The sequence below is a fragment of the Amborella trichopoda genome, chromosome 3 (genome assembly GCF_054954075.1).
Source record: "Amborella trichopoda isolate Santa Cruz 75 chromosome 3, AtrichopodaSantaCruz75HAP2 v2.0, whole genome shotgun sequence".
Taxonomy (NCBI): Eukaryota; Viridiplantae; Streptophyta; class Magnoliopsida; order Amborellales; family Amborellaceae; genus Amborella; species Amborella trichopoda.
Genome location: NC_142338.1, coordinates 13,683,260 through 13,701,899, shown reverse-complemented (window position 1 = coordinate 13,701,899; position 18,640 = coordinate 13,683,260). Strand labels below are relative to the sequence as shown.

At 37.8% G+C, this 18,640-nt stretch overlaps 2 protein-coding genes across 15 annotated transcripts in view; one reads left to right on the top strand and one right to left on the bottom strand.

The window, feature by feature from the left end:
• FIP37 (FKBP12 interacting protein 37) overlaps positions 1 to 7,368 on the top strand; it is a 60,330-nt gene extending 52,962 nt beyond the window's left edge. For both annotated transcript variants that reach the window (XM_011623774.3, XM_006840910.4), the window contains 2 exons: positions 6,830 to 6,885; positions 6,999 to 7,368. In XM_011623774.3, coding sequence (XP_011622076.1) covers positions 6,830 to 6,885; positions 6,999 to 7,151 — 209 coding nt within the window. In that variant the 3' untranslated portion in view covers positions 7,152 to 7,368. The remainder of the gene's footprint in view (positions 1 to 6,829; positions 6,886 to 6,998) is intronic.
• A 1,733-nt stretch (positions 7,369 to 9,101) lies between these two features.
• LOC18430765 (Thioredoxin superfamily protein) overlaps positions 9,102 to 18,640 on the bottom strand; it is a 28,621-nt gene continuing 19,082 nt past the window's right edge. For 8 of the 13 annotated variants that reach the window (XM_088863542.1, XM_011623772.3, XM_088863544.1 and 5 more), the window contains 2 exons: positions 10,212 to 10,274; positions 9,102 to 9,605 (listed from right to left, as the gene is read on the bottom strand). In XM_088863542.1, the coding sequence (XP_088719668.1) occupies positions 9,534 to 9,605; positions 10,212 to 10,274 (135 nt within the window). In that variant the 3' untranslated portion in view covers positions 9,102 to 9,533. Of the gene's footprint in view, positions 9,606 to 10,211; positions 10,526 to 18,640 lie in introns of all 13 variants that reach the window. The other 5 variants (XR_016053102.1, XR_016053100.1, XR_016053097.1 and 2 more) reach the window with 1 other exon arrangement.

Sequence of the window (18,640 nt, the reverse complement as noted above, 5' to 3'; positions counted from 1 at the left end):
CAACAACAGTGGTAGCAACAGCACGCTCTGATACCAGTTACAGACACATCTTACAGACAAGCGGATTACAGTGATTTACAAGAAAAATGAAGATGAGAAAGAAGGAGAATTTGAAGGAAAGGCATGCAGAAGAGAAGGAAGAACCAGAGGTTTTACAACAGAAACAGAAGACTAAGCTGAAGGGAAAGCAGAAAACTACGATTAGAACCCTAAGGCTCGAACTCAGAGGGAAGCTCTGAATTTCGATGCTTAAACAGAAAAACTGAGTCCGTATTTATAGAGGCGTGGGGTAGATTTCAAACCATTACGACACGTTTAAAGTCGGCAATAATGGTGGTAGATGAGCCATCATTGGGGTAGGCGAGCAATAATGGAGGCGGTGAGGTGTCCACTCAACCTTGATGAGGTGTCCAGCGTTCCATTATGGCAGCTTGTTGAGGTGTACTGAAGGCAATAATGGTTGTCAGTTGACCAATAAATGAGGCGAGTACACTATTATGAGTGTGATGACGTCAGCGTATGCGTCATTGATGACGTCATGTTTTGCGTCACCGCTTGCATTATCAGGGATACGTGTGTTGGATAATTTTGCAATCGGTCTGTCCCATAGTTTTTCCATTATTACCTTTCCATCATGTTGGTAATATTGGAGTTTTCAATACTGTCCAAATTGTCACTACTGGCAAAGGAATTGTTTTTCCATCTGTGCAGCAATGTGTCTCGAAAGATCTCAAGGCACTCTTCAGATTGATTAGCTAGGTCAAAGGAGAGATCCATAAGTACTGTTGTAAGATAAAGATTGAGATATTTTTCTAAATCTATATCTAGTTCTTCTTTAGCTGTGTGAGCTATCGGAAGATCTGTTGCAAACAGTCTTCTGCCGTCTGTAAATTTTGCCATTCTTGTTTTTTTTATAACATACAATTTTTTGGTGAATGCTATTATACTTTTAATAGCATATTTAGTGATGTCTAGATTTTTTTTCTCTTCTTCAGTTACAAGTTTTTTTTCAAAGATATAAAAATCCATCTGATGTGTTTTTCTCAATTCCCAGTGGTGCTGTTTATGTCAAATGTCAGGTGGTCGTTTTGTATCCATAATTTGAAACTCTGTAGACCATACTCATGATGAAATTGGGCATGAATTTATGAGATAGTCCTTGAAGGTGCTCAAATATGATTTTTCCAGTAAGGCCCCATTCCACAATCTCATCGTAGTTATAGTTTTGATTCAAGTCGAGATACAAAATAACTTTTATGTTTTGTAGTTTTATAGTTTTGATTCAAGTCGAGATACAAAACAACTTTTATGTTTTGGTGAAAATTGACCTCTGTCCACCATTTGAGATATTTTAGAAAATATGTCGCTAGGTAAGACTTGTTTTAGCCTTTTCATAATGATTCTTTTGATTTTTTCGAAAACGGGATCACCTGTTTGATGATCAAGGAGTTGTGAAATCTCAAGAAAAGGACTTATCAAAAGAGAAATCTTCGTTCCAGCTCATTTGCTTAATGGATAAAAATATTTTCTCTTTGAGTTTTTCAAAATTGCGACTGTGATTGGTTATCAGGTCAAAGAGTGAACTCATGTGTTTTCGAAATTGGGCTTTGTTTCCTAAGATATGGTTTTTCCATACCTGATCTAGTTCTTCATAAATATTAAAAGGAATGTCAGGATTTCTGAAAAAACTAGAAACTTGTTTAGTTTCTATAGGGAAGTTTTGGTGAAAATCTTTTTGTAATTCTAAAATTTCTTTGTAAGAAAGATTTTTTGAATTTTGGGTTCGAGCAAATTGGTTATTTACTCGAAACCATTCGCTGTCCTCCTTGTTTAGGATTTTGTCTCTGTCTGTTGACGGATCCTTGGTTAGGATTTCGTCTTTGTCTGTCCATCCTCCTTACTCAAAAAGTCGGCTAAGACATTGTTAGCACCTTTGATGAACTCAACAGTAAAAGCATACATTTGCAAAAGGTTCATCCATCTTATGCGTCGAGGGTTTTCCTCCCACTTTTTATTGGACAGGAAGTCTTTGTTAGCTTTATTTTCTGTTTTGATAATAAAAATTTTCTGGCGCAAGGTATATGTGAAAGCTTTTTACTCCACGTATAATTGCCAGTAATTTTTTTGTAGATCATGTAATTCTGTTTGTTTGGTTTAAACTTTCCGGAATTGTATCCACATACAAGCTCGTTTCCTCCAATGTCAGCCTTTAAGACGGCTCCGTAATTTTCATCTGAAGCGTCGGTCTCAAAGATTAGTTTATCTTCTTCGTTTAGAAAAATAAACTGAAGGAATATTTTTTAATTCTTCTTTGATACGTTTGACAATGTTTGTGTCATCAGTATTCCAAGAGAATTCTTTATCCTTTTTCAATTTTTCTTAAAGAGGTCTCTCCTTTTTAGAGAGGTTTGGAATAAAATTTATTCTATAATTAAGCATTCCTAGGAAGCTTTGTAGATGCGTTTTATCTACAAGCATATTTGGAAAATTCTTAATTTTGGAAATAATATGTTCCTGAAGTCTTATACCTGTTTGGTATGAGACTATGCCTAGAAATTCCATTGAGGTTTTCTCAATCTGCATTTTCTTGGGATTTAAAATGATTCCGTGATAAAGAAATTTTTTGGAAATGATTTTGAGATGATTTTGGTGCTCTTCTAGGGTTTTGAAAACACTAACATATAATCTATGTAGACAACACAAAAATCTTTTAAATCTGAAAAAATATCATCCATCCATCCATATCTGGAATATCTGCGGTGCATTGCAGAGTCTGAATGGTATTACTTTCCATTGATAATGGCTGTATGGAGCACTGAAAGCAGTTAGTGGTTTGGATTATTTTGTTAGCATGATTTGTCAGAATTCTGACTTGCTGTCAAACTTACTCCTTTGGTTTGATGTATTATTGCATCCTTTCTGGGAATAAAATATCCATCAAACTCAATATTTTGGTTAAGCCTTTGATAGTTGTTTCCCATCTTGGCTTTACCTCTTATTTTTTAAAAATGAAAAACTCATGATAAAAAACAATTACCATCTCATCTTAAACATAGATGAAGATGAGTCTTTTTCGGTTTTCAAAGTAAAGGTTCAGTCTGATATAGAATCAGATTCAGAAAGCGATGCTGAAAAACCATCTTTAGACCAAGAAGGAAAAAGAAAGGTTGAGGAGCCAGATCCCTTGGATTCTAACCTTGAAACCGAAAAGCATTCGGCCCAAGAATGGGAAGACTACCAACAAAGTTTTCAAAAAGAAAATTTTGAAAATTTTCATAAAGAAAAAGAAACTTCTAACACAGCAGACTTCTGTCAGACAATTGAGGAAAAACCTCAAATGTCTGCTGCTTTTGAAAAACTTATTCCCACTATAAATAACAGACAGGAAGATCACAAACAACACGTTTCAGTAACTGGAACGTATTTGGATATAAAAAATGTACCTTTCTCCGAATACAACCAAGTTATCAGCGAATGGGCACAATCCATGACTATTTTTATAACAAACAATCCTTCATGGACCACTGATAGAGTTTTTGATTATCTTGCGGGCACACTGTCAGGTTTGTTTTTGGAGAATTTGACTTTGAAGGTCAACACAAGAGCAACCACATGCGCCTGTTGTCCGTCCGCGTTACCATTAGAAAAATGGGAACGTATTAAAAGCCCATTGCATGCAACCGGCATGGATGGTAATAATACTCTCATAGAGTATAATGCCAAAAACATTGCTATCTGGTTGGGAAATAAAACATTTTCCATCCCAAAGATACTTTGTTTTCCATTCATGCATGGATATTTTATTTTGGTAAACAACTTTTTACAAAATCATTACCCAATTGAAATCTATTCAGAAAAAATAACTTTAACTCAAAAAGGAGATAAAGTTGATATACCTATACTTATAGAACATAAGTATCGATGTCAATATGGATTCTCATCTGAAAAGCGAGGATCCAATTCCGGAAGTTAAAACCATATTGAAAAGGTATATCAAATGTATATCAATATAGATGTCAATATGGTTTATCCTCGGAAGTCAAAAGCGAGGATCCAATTCCGGAAGTTAAAACCGTACCTGAAAAGCGAGGATAAACCATATTGACATCTATATTGAAAAGGTTCATCAAAAGAGCTTGTATGTGGATACAATTCCGGAAGTTAAAACCAAACAAACAGAATTACATGATCTGCAAAAAAATATTAGTGGCAGTTATACGTGGAGTAAAAAGATTTCACATATACTTTGCGCCAGAAAATTTTATTATCAAAACAGATAATAAAGCTGTCAAAGACTTCCTGTCCAATAAAACGAGGGAGGAAAACCTTCGACGCATAAGATGGATGAACCTTTTGCAAATGTATAGTTTTACTGTTGAGTTCATCAAATGTGCTAACAATGTCTTAGCTAACTTTTTGAGCAGGATGGATGGACAGACAGACGAAATCTTAACCAAGGATTCGTCAACAAACAGAGACAAAATCCTAAACAAGGATCAGTCGAAAGAGGAAATCCTAAACAAGGATCAATCTATCCTAAACAAGGATCATCGACAAAGGAAAACGCCCACTCCTAAACAGGGAGGACAACGAATGGTTTTGAGTAAATAACCAATTTGCTCAAACCCAAAATTTAGAAAATCTTTTTAACAAAGAAGTTTTAGAATTACAAAAAGATTTTCACCAAAACTTCCCTATATATTTTCTAAAATATCTCAAATGGTGGATAGAGGTCAGTTTTCGAAAATTCCAGAACTCCTGGAACGTTAGATTGGAAATCTCTATCTTGACCCACACCAAAACATAAAAGTTGTTTTGTGTCTCGACTTTAATCAAAACTATGATTACGTCGAGATTGTGGAATGAGGCTTTACTGGAAAAATCATATTTGAGCACCTTCATGAACTATTTCTTAAATTCCTGCCCAATTTCATCATGATTTTGGTCTACAGAGTTTCCAAATCATGGATACACAAAAACCACTTGACATTCGACATAACTAGCACCACTGGATGGTTCGCTAGAGAAAAATTCTACCAGCCATATCAAATTTGGTAATTGAGAAACACACATCAGATGGATTTTTATATCTCTGAAGAAAAACTTGTAACTGAAGAAGAGATAAAAAATCTAGACATCACTGAATATGCCGTTAAAAGTATTAATAGCATTCACCAAAAATTGTATGCTATAAAAGAAACAAGAATGACAAAATTTATAGACGGCAGAAGATTGTTTGTAACAGATGTTCCGATAGTTCACACAGCTAAGGAAGAACTAGATATAGATTTAGAAAAATATCTAAATCTTTATCTTACGACAGTACTGATGGATCTCCCCTCTGACCTAGCTAATCAAGCTGAAGAGCACCTTGAGATCTTTCAAGATACATTTCTGCACAGATGGAAAAACAATTCCTTTGCTAGTAGTGACAATTTAGACAGTATTGAAAACTCCAATATTGCCAATATGATGTAAAGGTAATAATGGAAAAACTATAGGATGGACGGACTGCAAAAATTATCCAGCACATGTATCCCTGATAATGCAAGCGGTGACGCAAAACATGACGTCATCAATGACGCAAGCAATGACGCAAGCGTTGATGTCATCACACTCATAATGGTGTACTCGCCTCATTTATTGGTCACCTCAACAGGCTGCGATAATGGAACGCTGGACACCTCATTAGTTTGACTGGACACCTCATCAAGGTTGACTAGACACCTCACCGCCTCTATTATTGCTCACCTACGCCAATAATGGCTCATCTATCACCATTATTGCGGACTTTAAACGTGTTGTAATGGTTTGAAATCCACCCCACTCTATAAATAGGGACTCAGTTTTTCAGTTTAAGCATTGAAATTCAGAGTTTCACTCGAAGTTCGAGCGTTACGGTTCTAGTCCTAGTTTTTTACTTTCCCTTCAGCTGTCTTATGTTTTTGTTGTAAAACCTCTGCTTCTTCCTTCTCTTCTGCATGCGTTTCCTTCAAATTCACCTTCTTTCTCAAAACACCTTTGAAATTTTCTTTGGAGAAGAACTCTTTGAAGATGAGATTGAATATGAATTAAATCTCTGAATCTGACTGAGTTAGAGAAACACGATGAATATGTTATCATGATGCATGCTTAAGAAAACTCAAAAAACTCCTCTAAGACTTCTGAACAAATTATAAAGCACGGTGATGTGTTTCAAGAAAAATGTTTCGTCGACGAAGAAAAAATTGAGAAATTAAAAAATCTCAAAAGGGAAGAATTCTACAGGATGTCGAAATTTCAATTCTGGAATATCTGGCATTTTGAGCGCTTCAATGGAAACACCACTTCTAGAGCAACTGAAAATCGATCTTTAGAAATTCCTATTTTTGACAAAAACAAGATTTCCAAAATGATAAAAAAATTTCGAAGGTTGAGATGCATGCACATAGGCATCATTTTGATTGAAATCACTGCTCTTCAGGCAGGGAATTGACACACCAATGCTATTGTTTCCTTCTTAAAAGCTCTGATTGATCGAGAATATTATCAGGAGTGAAACATTAGCATACTAAAGATTTCCACTGCTGTTAAATCATTAAGAATATGTTTGCTTTGAATTGTTTTGCGCTGTTTGGCTTTATGTTGTCTGTGATGTAGCTCCAGCCGTTTTTTTTCTTTTTCTGAGAAAAAAAGGTTCATGAACTTTACCCTTCATAGGTAGTGGGTGATAATCACATTTGGATTGTCCGAGGCTCAAACCCGGCCAAAGCTATTGAAGAAGTAAACAAGTACAAGTTCTAGCTGTTTCATACTAATATTTTGCATCCTGTATTTTCCATTTTCACAGGAGTGTGCGAGTACATGGAGGAGCTCAGTGAAAGTGTGGAAAAATCAAATGAATTGGTACATTTTTAACTGCAACTTCTTGCTTGTCGATGGTTTGTTTTGTAATACATAGAGATCAAGTGGAATATAAATGCAGTAGGCTTGTGTAAGATGTAGTTTTTGTGTTCTAGGTTAGTGTGCTTCAGCAGACCTTGGAGGAGAAAGACTCTGAACTGAGAAGGCTGAGAGAGGAACTTGCTCAGAGAGCAGCAAGAGAAAATGGAAAAGATGACAGTGATGATAAGAAGATAGCTGAAGATGTGAACTCAGAAAATACTGAGTGAGCCAATTGTCCAATAGTCTCTTGTTTTTTGTTCTCGAACTTTGTAACTCCGAATGCCCTTTTTTATTTTTAGGGAACTGCCTAATTTTTTTTTTTTTACGGTTAAAGCATTTGAGGTCGATTATTTTGTGACGAGCTTCATTTTTTTGGGCCGAAGTGTAACACTATTTACCGTATGGAATTTGTTCCATTGTATGTCACGTGGCATTTTAGCTTTCTGTGCAGCTTTTTTATTTTTTGCTGTTATTATATATTTTTATGATCATCTCGAGTGCATGTTTGGGAATATAGTGTCCCCACCAAATAAGCCTCATATGCATGAAACTTCGCCTTCTTGTGGATGTAATCATGCAATGTGATGCTGACTTGTGCACATGTTATCTTTTTTGTTTTTCAGTCTTTGTAGGACGGTCTAGCTTTTTGAGTAGACACCTTCAGTGAGTATTTTTTAAGGAAAAGGTTTATACAGAGAGGCTCTAAACAATCAAATTTGAGCCTACCTAAAAAATTTCCCTAGAAGAGGTGGTTTTGATGTTCAAATATCCTCAAATTGATAATCTTGACGTTAAGATGTATGGACATGAAAGAAAAATGGATTTCAAGTTTTGGTAGTAGTACATCTTGTGATACATTTGTGGACCGTTAATTTTCAATATTTTCATATATCTACTTGAGCTACACTACTTTTGAAGCTTCAAATTTTATAATTAAAGATGAAAATATATCTTCAGGTTATCACAAAAATTTTCAATATTAAAACCACATTTCTCGATACTATTTGAAGGTACGCTGTACTTTGATTGTTTAGAGACTCGGCTCTATACATACCGCACTTGTTTTTTTAAAGCTCCGGGTATAACTTTATGGTTGTTATTATGATTTTGGGAGATGTGATCATGTGCGGTCTAGAGCAACCCGGATCCTTATGTCGATTCCTATGGACACAACTATTTGTAATTTGGGACCAACCTGGATCCTTATGTCGATTCCTATGGACACGATTAGTTTTATTTGTAATTTGGGAAGTTTGTTAGAGCATTGTGTGCCGGATCACCCAGTTCTTACACTATATTCTTTATTTATTGTTTCCATTTTTTTTTTATTTATGGATTGCTTACCCCATCAAAGAATTGATCCGATTCATCAATCCAAATCAACCATTCACCTATTTAGAGAGTATTTCTTGATGGCCGGTTCACCGAACCGATTCAGATTTTAAAACACTTAATTGAACATTGCAGAAGCTTTGCTCTATTCTTGGAACGCAACATAACTTGGTTATGTGCATAAGGCTGACAAAGTGCTGGGAGGGCCTAGGTGGCCGGCCCTATCATGTCACTAGCCTGGCCTAGCTGCCCTTGGGCTACATTTTGAAGCCCAAGCCCTGGTTTTTTTTTTAGGGCCGGACCATTTGCACTCGAGGGAGCAAGGTTTGTCAAGCCAGAAAATACAGAGACGGGGGTCTCCCCATTATATCCCATGGTAATTATACCGTCCACGCTTGGGCAGGCCTTTGGCGCATCTATTTTACTTCTAATTTGGCAAATGCCAATATCCTATAAAAGTATTCAAAAAAAAATCCGAAAGTTTTTTACGATGCCAAAATGTAAGCCATACATCTCAAAAAAGGAAAATTGCATTAAATTGAGACCTAAGGGGATTTGTCAAATTCTAATGAATTGGGACAAAACGCCCATCCTAACACCCACAAAGGAGCGGACCCATGTTTAATAGTCGGGACAAGGACCTAATAATTTCCCTAAAATTAATATTCTTGATATAATAGGGTTTGCATTAGAGACCCTCATACTACATAAGCAAGGCATATCTCTTAAAAATCTATTTTATTCTTAGTTATGAAATTTTAAATTTAAAAAATAGTATAAATCAAGCACATCTATAAATATTTAAAAATCTTCAAAATAGATTGTTTAAATAACATGATACACTATTTTTAGGACTAAAAAATTCTTTCATCTTCTTCTTATCCACACATTTTGAGGTCCAAATAATAAATTAGAGGGTTCTCTAATATCGGAACACTTTTTTAGAGAATATTTGAGGTGCACCTTACTGCAATAGTGTAAAATTGCAACCTTATATAAACCATTTCCTGTGGTAAAAGTCACGACCCTTCTCTCCTCTTGCAAACATAGAAGATATCGCCTATATTCTCATACAAAAAAAAAAGGTAATTCCCTAACAGCCTCACTTACCCTCTCCCTTACAAAAATACCATACAGTGACCCCAAACACCCTCCCCCTTTTCTCTCTCTCCATTTGATCCAAAGCAACCAAGAAAATACTCTCCCGATCTCAGACAGCTGATATAGACACTGCAAGCTGCAGTACTATGGGCCTCCACAAATCTGTCCTCTTGATTTCATTCAGAAGCCTGAATCCCATGTCTCTTAAAGAACTCACGGAATCCATATGCACTCACATCATAGTTGAACTAGAAAACAAACAACCCAACATAAAATGTAAATCGAAGAGAGAGAAGAAAAAGCAGTGTATTTTTCTAAGGAAATTTATGCCAGTATATCCTAAAAGTAGTGGAATTAAAAAATATCTTCGATATTTTATATTCGACTTTTGTGTCATCTTTTTTAGCTTTTTCATATCCCCAAAATGACCCCTAGTTCTAAACCAGTGTTTTTATCACCGGTTTAGAACTGTTAGTTCCTAATTGATGTAATCATGTACAAAACGCATGCTCAAAACTAGAACCTCACCAGTAACCCAGTGGTTCAGAACTAAAAGTTCAAACAACTACCCTAAAACTGATGTTTTGTACATGAAAACTCCAGTTAAATAAAAACATTGGTCCATAACTGCTGTTCAAAATTGGGAGAATTTTAGGAGGAAAAACACAAAAAAAAAAAGACACGAATGTAAAATATAAAATATAAGAATTTTTAATTCCACTAGTCATAAGGGATATTGGCTCTGATGATGATGAATTTAGTATTTGCTCCAAAATTGGAAAGTACGGTGCTTGAAGGATACTTCATATTCCAAGATTTAATTGAAAGAACAAAAACAAAAGGTTCTGACTCACTGGGAGAACTTTTACTGAGTATTTTGTGATATGGGGATCCACAATTTTTCTTTGGTCAGCTGCCTGTTCCAAGAAATGTCCAAGAAATGACAAAGTAGTTATTGATACCATGCCTCTTTCAAATAATCATGGTGTATAAATAATAGTCAAGAAAAAAAAAGGAAAAAAGAAAGAAAAAACAAAAATATCAATGCTGTCAGTTCATAGACGGAATTGCCTAATTATACACATATGGGTTCATATAAAATGAGTGCACTGAAGATCCTGAAGGAATATTCACATCACCCCCACTCTCTGAGCTCAACAGTGGGCACCTGCAATGTTTCATCCCAAAATTCAGAGCCCATCAAATTTTTTACTAGAGTTGCAGTAATGGATCAATACACCCCAGATATTGGATATCTCGGTGATGTTTAAGTTTTATAAACGGTGATGTTTAAGTTTTATACAAAACCTTCAGAGAGAGATTTCCAGCAACAGTTTTATAATAATATGGCGAAACAATCTTCAAAAACCATGTTAGAGCCATTTGTTTGAGCCCGAAACATACAACAATCACAAAAGGCAAAATTTGAAAACACATCACAAAAAGTGTTGTTTTAGCCCAATTAATATTGACAGTCTTAGATCAAACCTTAGAGCGATTTTTTTCTTTCCAAAAATTTTAGATAGTTTTATCTTATTATTAGATTAACAATGTTTAAAAAAAAAAAATGAATTTTGAATTTGTAAAGGCCTAGATTTTGAAGTCCACTAAATGGATGGTCTAGATTCATTACTGGAGGGGACTCATTTTGACCATATCTAAGGTGTAAATTGAATTGTTTTTGTTTGTTTTACGAAACTAGAAAAAATATCCCATTTCTTTTAGTGCCGCTAACTTGAGTAGCTTCCAAACTATGTTGGAAGTAGTGGGTCAATTTGGGTTAGGGTTTAAGGCTCAAACTGCTTATGAGCTTAAAGTGCCATCACTTAGGAAAGAAGCGGAGCTCACTGAAAGGCCTACGTGATCTAGTTCAATATGTACAGTTTAAAATTTTTCATTCTTTATTTTGCAATACCGGTTAGATCACTTACATTTGTCCAAAAACACAATTTTAATTTACAAAAATAAAACCTAATACAACCTAAGATCTTCTCTTGCATGTCATTGCAATTCTATACAATCAAACAAAACTATAATGCATGAGGAATCAAGAAACATGAAGCCATTAGAATTACCCAATACTTTGTCTCAAGTTATCCCCAAAGACTTTGTACACCTCACACCAGGTCTCCTCCACCGCTGGAGTACAAGATCTCAGTCTTTATTGAATCTCAGCAAATGGGAAGTAATGCCAAACCCTACTTGGTATTAAAGAGCATGCATACAAGTTGGGGGCCTCTTCTTCTCACACTATATGGGGCATGCCCCTTCTATGTATCACAAACCCTAGGGGCGTGCCCCACTTTTCTTTCTTTGGTTTTGAGAGAGAGAGAGAGAGAGAGAGAGATAATAGTATATGGAGAGAGAGGGTGGCGTGCCAGCTTTAGGGAGAGAGAGATAGAGAGCTCTCAAGTCTTAAAGAGTCATTAAGATGAACCCCATATGTGATATTATATAGAAGCAAGGCTAGGGTTAGGGTTTCTTAGAGTTTTAGTCATCCTTATGAGATTCCATCTAGACCAGTGATAAAGGTGACCTGTGGGGTGAGAGATCTTAATCATACAATCTATAGATCAGTCATCATGATCTAATGGAAAGCGCTAGAACCTTATCCCTCGGCTTCCTTAACCTAATCCCATCAAATATTTAAGGTAGAGAAAATATGTTGTATATTTCCTTTTTAGTTTCAATCAATCTTCTACACCTTCCTATTTTGAAAACAATCATCCTTATTTCCTAGAACATTCTATTGCAATTTCAAATCACCTAGGTGGCTTCATGGACAAGCCACACCATACAAGGAATAGAGAAGAGTGAGGCACGACCTATAGATGACACAAGTGAGCCCCACGCTCCACATAATTAGGCCTAATGTGGTGGGCCCCATTAAATCTTGGGTCCCCACCATCTAAATTAAATTTTAAAACAATTAAATTGATTTTTAGAAGACCATGAATATTTTATTTTTCTCTCTAGATATTTAAATACCTGAAAACTCAATTTTAACCAATTTAAAAGTAATTTTGATAAAATAAAATAGCCAGAGGCTTTTAAAAATTCACGTTAATATTCTAAAATATTTAATACAAAATTAATTATTTTAAATTAATTTGATGGGATCCTGATCCAAGTTTGTTAAGAAAAATGTGAATATACTGAGGCACTCCATCTCTACTAGTGACTATGTCACACATACTTTCTCAAATTGACCTAGTCGTTTTCATAACTTAGAGTCCATCACAAGGGTTCTGATTGGACTGCCAAAGCCAGCCAGTATGTTATGGGAACACAATCCTTATCTATAGACTATAGGTTTCCCCTTAGGGATAAGCTTAGGTCACACAGATCTGTGCATACTTATTGCAATTGGTGCATGGGGGCTATCTCTCAGATATGTACATGTAACACCCTCAATGATGTCTACTCCCCAATATGGCTATCATATGTATATACCATATGATGGTCATGATGAGGATCTGGGCCCTTGTCCACTCAGGCTTACCAATCACACACAAGGGTCACTAAGTCTCTTAGCCAACTACCTTGGGCATCTCTCTGACCTCATCAGGGGGTAATCCTGCAAACCCTTCTCGGTTATGCTATATGCTCAGGTCTCATAGGGTTTTAGAACTCAACTTGGCCTATTTCGTAAAGCCAAGTTTGAGTCTTGGTATCAATATTGCCAACTTCGGCCCCTCTGGACCATGGTCCTTTGATCTCTCTAGACGGTATTCCCACTGGAGTTGTCATATCACTTAGTCATAGTTTTACAAGCTCTCGTAAGGCATTTAAATGGCCACATAACCCCAAGACTCACCAATATAAAAGAAGTGGAGCTCACCAATAACTATTTGATGACCCACAGGGATGCGTGGGGTGTATATCCTTGTTCAGTCATGACTAATGATTGGACTGATAAAAGGAGCAAAAGAATTATGAATTTGATGGTGAATTGTCCATTACGGACAATGTTCTTGAGGTCTATTGATGCTTCTAATAAGTCCCATGATGCAGAATTCATTTTTAATTTAGTGGATCAGTGCATAGAGGAGATAGGGGAGAATAAAGCGGTCCAAGTAGTGACCGATATGTCCCCAACTAATATGGCGGCCGCTAGGTTATTGATGGAGAAGAGGCCGCGTACTTTCTGATCCCCTTGTGCAGCACACTGCATAGACCTCTTGCTTGAGGCCCTTGGTAAGAAGTAGACATTCCAGATAACCATCCAAAAGGCAAAGAAAGTCATAGTATATATATACAATCACACTCAAGTAAGAACCTAATCTATACCATGTTAATGGCATTATGCTTCTTAGTTACTTATTTTGAATCTTTTGAATACATTGAGTCATTGGGGGTAATTTACTTCAAGAATTTTATGTTGATCATGTCTTATCCATGATGAGGAAGTTCATTGATAATAGAGACTTGTTTTTTTTTTAGAATGTTAACTTTGTATTAATAAAAGAATTTACTTGAAGTATGTTCTTTCTACGACACCCCACATATCGGGTGCTCAAAATACAAATATTATAACAGAGAGAGTCCAAAAAAGGAGTGGTCCCACCTATTGAGTGCTTAAAAAAACAGAATCTAAACCAAGAGAGCGTAGTTGCTCGGGGGGAGGGAGAGAGTAAGACCAAAAAAAGAGCAGGCATAAGATAATACAGCGATTATGAGTGAAAGTAAACAAAACAGAAATAAAAGCACCACATTCATAGTGAGAAAGTCGTCATGATATTCTGAGAAAGCATTGCTGAGAAAGTCTTCAAGGTGAGAAAACATTGCTGAGAAAGTCTTCATGATTTTCTGATGGGGAATGCTGTCAGGTCTGGCTGGGCTTCTGCTAAGATGGACCTGATGGCCTGTGGGAGGATTGCTGGTCCCTGATATTAGTAACCCACGGTGCTGAGATTTGGAGTCTGGCTCCTGTCTTCAGCAATGTGGCTTCCCGTTGGTCAAGTGGTAAAAGGCGACGGGGCACAGGCAAAGATGGAGTCTGAGATAGTAACCATATTGCATATTTGGCATGTAAGGGTGAAGGAGTTGAGGGATGAAAACGCAGAAAGAGTTGGTAAGAAGACAGAGATGGGTTGTGAAACTCCCGATAGGGAGTATGGAGCAGGTCGTGTTCCGGAGGTTAAAGTTTGGGATATTGAGGGTTGACTGAGGTGTGGGTTTTGGTGGCAAAGAGGTTAAGAGAGGTAGATTAAAGATGAAAAGGGAGGAAAGCCCAGTAAGATAAGTTAAACTTCCAAATGCCCAGAGAATTGTAACAGGTTGTCTAAGAGTGGAGAGGGGAAGAAGGATGAGTAAGTGGGAGAGGAGAAGAAGAGGGGGGAAGAGTGAGAAGAAGAGAAGAGAAGAATGGGGAGAAGAGAGCTATGAATGTGAGAAGAGATGGTGAAGAAAGACTAGAGATGTCTGTGAGAAGCAGGGTGAAGAGGTAGAGTAGAAGATAGAGAAAAAGTGCTGTGGAGAGAGAACTAGAGAATATGGATGAGAATGGAGGAGAGAGAAATAGTCCCATTCTCAAACTTTTTCTTTCTTTTTCTTCCCCACCCCTTCCTTTTTATTTTATTTTATTTTTTTTTCCTTCCTCAATGAGCCAGCTGCTATTACCCCTCACCCCTTACCTGTTTTTTTATTTTATTTTTTATTATTTATTTATTTATTATTAGTTTTTTTGGGGGGGGGCAAATTTACCTTTGTGGGCCCTGGCTGGGGGATAGAAGAGTGAGTGAGAATTAGAGTGTACTCAGAGCGAGGGGGAAGTAAGGAAGAGGAGAGAGGGTAGAGAAGAGTTAAGGGTTGGGCTGTGTACCTTGGCCTAACTGAGCGCGTTCTTTTGCTAGTATATCTGCTGTTGTATTGGCCTCACGGAAGATCAACTTGAGGGTGATAGCTGGCATGGAACTGAGGTACTCCTGCTGCAGCTCTAAGATGTGCCAAGATGTGCCGAGATTTCCGAGATTTCTCCATCTAAGGCAAGGCCACAACCTTCTATAGTATCTACCATAAGGGGCTCAGCACGGTCATTCTATCAATTTCCCTAGAATCTGCCAAGGATATGGACTGTATGTCTGAGTTGAAGTCTGCGGTAGAGGGAGGATAGTGAGAACGAGGGGAGAAGGCATACTCTGGAATAGACTGTGCAGAAACCATATTGTGTTGTGGTTCTTGGGGTGTTAGGGTGAATGAGTGGGAGGAGGGAAGAAAAAGTTTAGAGGTGGGATACAGGGGGGAGGCGACCATCTGATGCCTGAGCTGCATTAAGGGCCAAACTCATTTCTAGGGGGAAGGGGAACCATTTCGTCCAGGTCTGAGAATTGGATTGCTGAGTCAGGAGGGTTGGGTAGGGTAGGGTAGAGGTGAAAGGGTGAGCTGGGATGGGGTCCTCTGGACAGGGCTCAGAGAAGACAAAGAGAGGGGGGAGCGGGGGGGTGCAGTTGGAGAGTGGTCTAGGGGCAGGGAATCCAGGGCAGTCAATATATTGAGGAAGGATGTGGGGGATAAGGATGTATGGGAATATAGAGATTTTGGGAGGATGGGTCTATGGGGGGCGAAGTAGAGGTAGATGGGGTTTGAGAGGGTTGAGGAGAATTGTTGGGAGGGGAGAGGCTGGTGATAGGTGCACCCTACTGGGGTATGCACGCCATTGCTTTTCCCTACGAGGAATGGAGGGAGATGAGTAAGGGTAGTATGGTTCAATGGTGGGGGGCAGAGATGAAGAAGAGGGAGACTTGAAGTTCTGGAGGGAAGAAGGGCCAAAGCAAGGGTAATGGACCAGGGCCAGAACAGGGTTAGTATGGGCTGAGGTTGAAGCGTCTGAGAAGGGAGAGGGCCGAGATGGGGGGGTGTTTTGAAAGAATCCATCGCCTAATAGAGACTTGTTGAGGCCTGGGATGACTAGATTTGTCACCTCGTACTTGTCCTTGCAATCCTAATATGAATAAAAGGAAAAGTTGAGGACCATGTTTGTATCTGAGGATTGGACCAAATCCAAGTAGTCCAGGAAAGTTGATGGAAACGTTGTTATGGATATTATCATGGACTCAAGATTTTTTAATAAGGTCCAGTATACCTTTATGCAATGTTGTCAGATTCGCTTCTGGTCTTCTTCGGTTTGGTGAGAAAAATGAAGCAATTCGGTGCTTTGGCCGATTTGGGGGAAGGTTTTGGATTTTTTAAAAAATTTAATATAAATAAATTAGATATTTATATATTCAATTATATAAAAAAAATGAAAAATGAAAAATCAAAAATCAAAAAATAAAAAAATATTTTTATATAGTGTTTATTTGCTTGGTGGCCAAAGAGGCCAAAGTTTCGATTGAATCAGCCTGAAGTAGACCTGAATCTGACCGAAGCGACAACGCCAATATATAAAAATAATGAAAATTTTCTAAATAAAAATTTAAAAAAAAAAAATCTTTTATAGAGATTTTTTTCTTGGACAAAAGAGGCCGAAACTTCAGTCTAATCTACCCAAAGCAGACCCGAATCTGACTGAAGCAGCACCACTAGGCTTCAATTCACTTTGGTCTAGGCCTAAAATCTGAAGACTCTAGCCTCTTCGGCCGAAGCAAAGAGAATTTGACAACACTGCTTGTATGTCCTTCACCCTTTAGCAAAGGTTCTCAAGATGGTTGATGCAAAGAAGAAACCAGCTATGGGGCACATCTATAAAGCCATGACGGATGCAAATGAAGAAATCAGGAGATTTTTTGGGCATGATGAGAAAAAATATGAGGATTGTTTGAAGATTATAGAAGAAAAATGGAACTACCAAGCCCCTACACTTAGCAGGATATTACATTAACCCTGCTCACTTTTACACAGATCCTGCGGTACATAGCAGGCCTGGATTCATGGATGCATTCAACCAGTGCAATGTAAAGCTCAACCTTGATCCTGAAGAGCAGGACAAAGTAACGATAGAGGTAGAGTTGTATGGGCTCACTATTGGGATTCTTGGTAAGGAGGTGGTAGTCAGGAATAGGTCCAAGATCCCTCCTGGTCAGTTTAGAACTTCCTTATTCTGATTTTATGATTTGAGTATTTAATTTCAATTACATAGATACCTAATTTACTGCATTTACATTTATAACTTCCAGCACCTTGTGAATGTCTCCCTAGGCATTGATAACGTTCTCGACTTGTCCGGAATCCATTGAATGGAAGGATTCAGCTTTAGATTCATCAGGAGGAATCAGGGTCAGCGAGGAGAAGACCTCAGGGAAATTATGACTATCTTTGAGGATGGGGGCAGGCGGGGGAGAGAAGTCGGCAAAAAGTTGCAAGGAGGTACGAGAGTGGTAGGCAAAAGAGGAGGTTCTGGGGCCCGCATACTCTTGGAAGTCTCAAGGGTGGGGGTGGGGAGGAAGGCTGTGGTGAGAAGGTGGGGTGAAAGGGGGTGGTGGAGGAGGAGTCAGTAGGGTGTGGGATATGGGATCTGGTCCATAAGGTTAAGCTCGAGAGCTCTAAGGATAGGTTGTAGGGGGCCCAAAGGAGTAGAGGAAGTAGCATTTATCAAGATGACTGTAATGGCATCTGAGAGAGGTAACGAGGGAGTATTCAAAGGATAAGGCACGGGGGAGTATGAGGGAATAGTATGGAAGGGGATTGATGCACCAGGTAATCCTTCGACTAGTCAAGAAAGCTCCCATGAGCTTTTTGACCCAATCAATCCATACTTTGACAACCCTCTTTATGATGATCCACATCACAAGGTCGTAATTAGATCCGGGAGGAGAAGGCCGACTTTTTGAAGGAATTTATTTTTAGTTTATTATTGTTTTTATATTTTCTAGTTATTTCCGGTGTTTCAATTGAAGTTAGGGGCAATTTAGGGATCTTTTACGATTTTAGTTTAAGTGCAGAGACTTATGGGGTATTTATATAATGTTTTAACTTAGACTTGAAGTATTAAGGTTTCTAATACTTTTGAGGTGTGAACAGTAAAAACAAACTGTGAATAGTACCAGCAAACCATGTCTGAGGTCACATTTTGTGCAAGGAAAGCTAAAGCCACTCAAATCTAGCCCATTTTGATGGTGTTTTGAATTGTTTTGTCTATTTTATCTATTTTCCTGCATCAAATTGGTATCAGAATCTAAGTTTTCTTCAACAACAAAGCTGGAATCCATAACCCTGTCAAGGGTTTGCTGATTCTAGGCTAAGTTTTGCCAAATCAGCCTAGAACTTGCCGGTTTCAGCTAAGTTTTGTTGGTTCTATGCCTAAGGTTTTTGATGCAGTGAACCTATGGCAATAAGAAGAGGT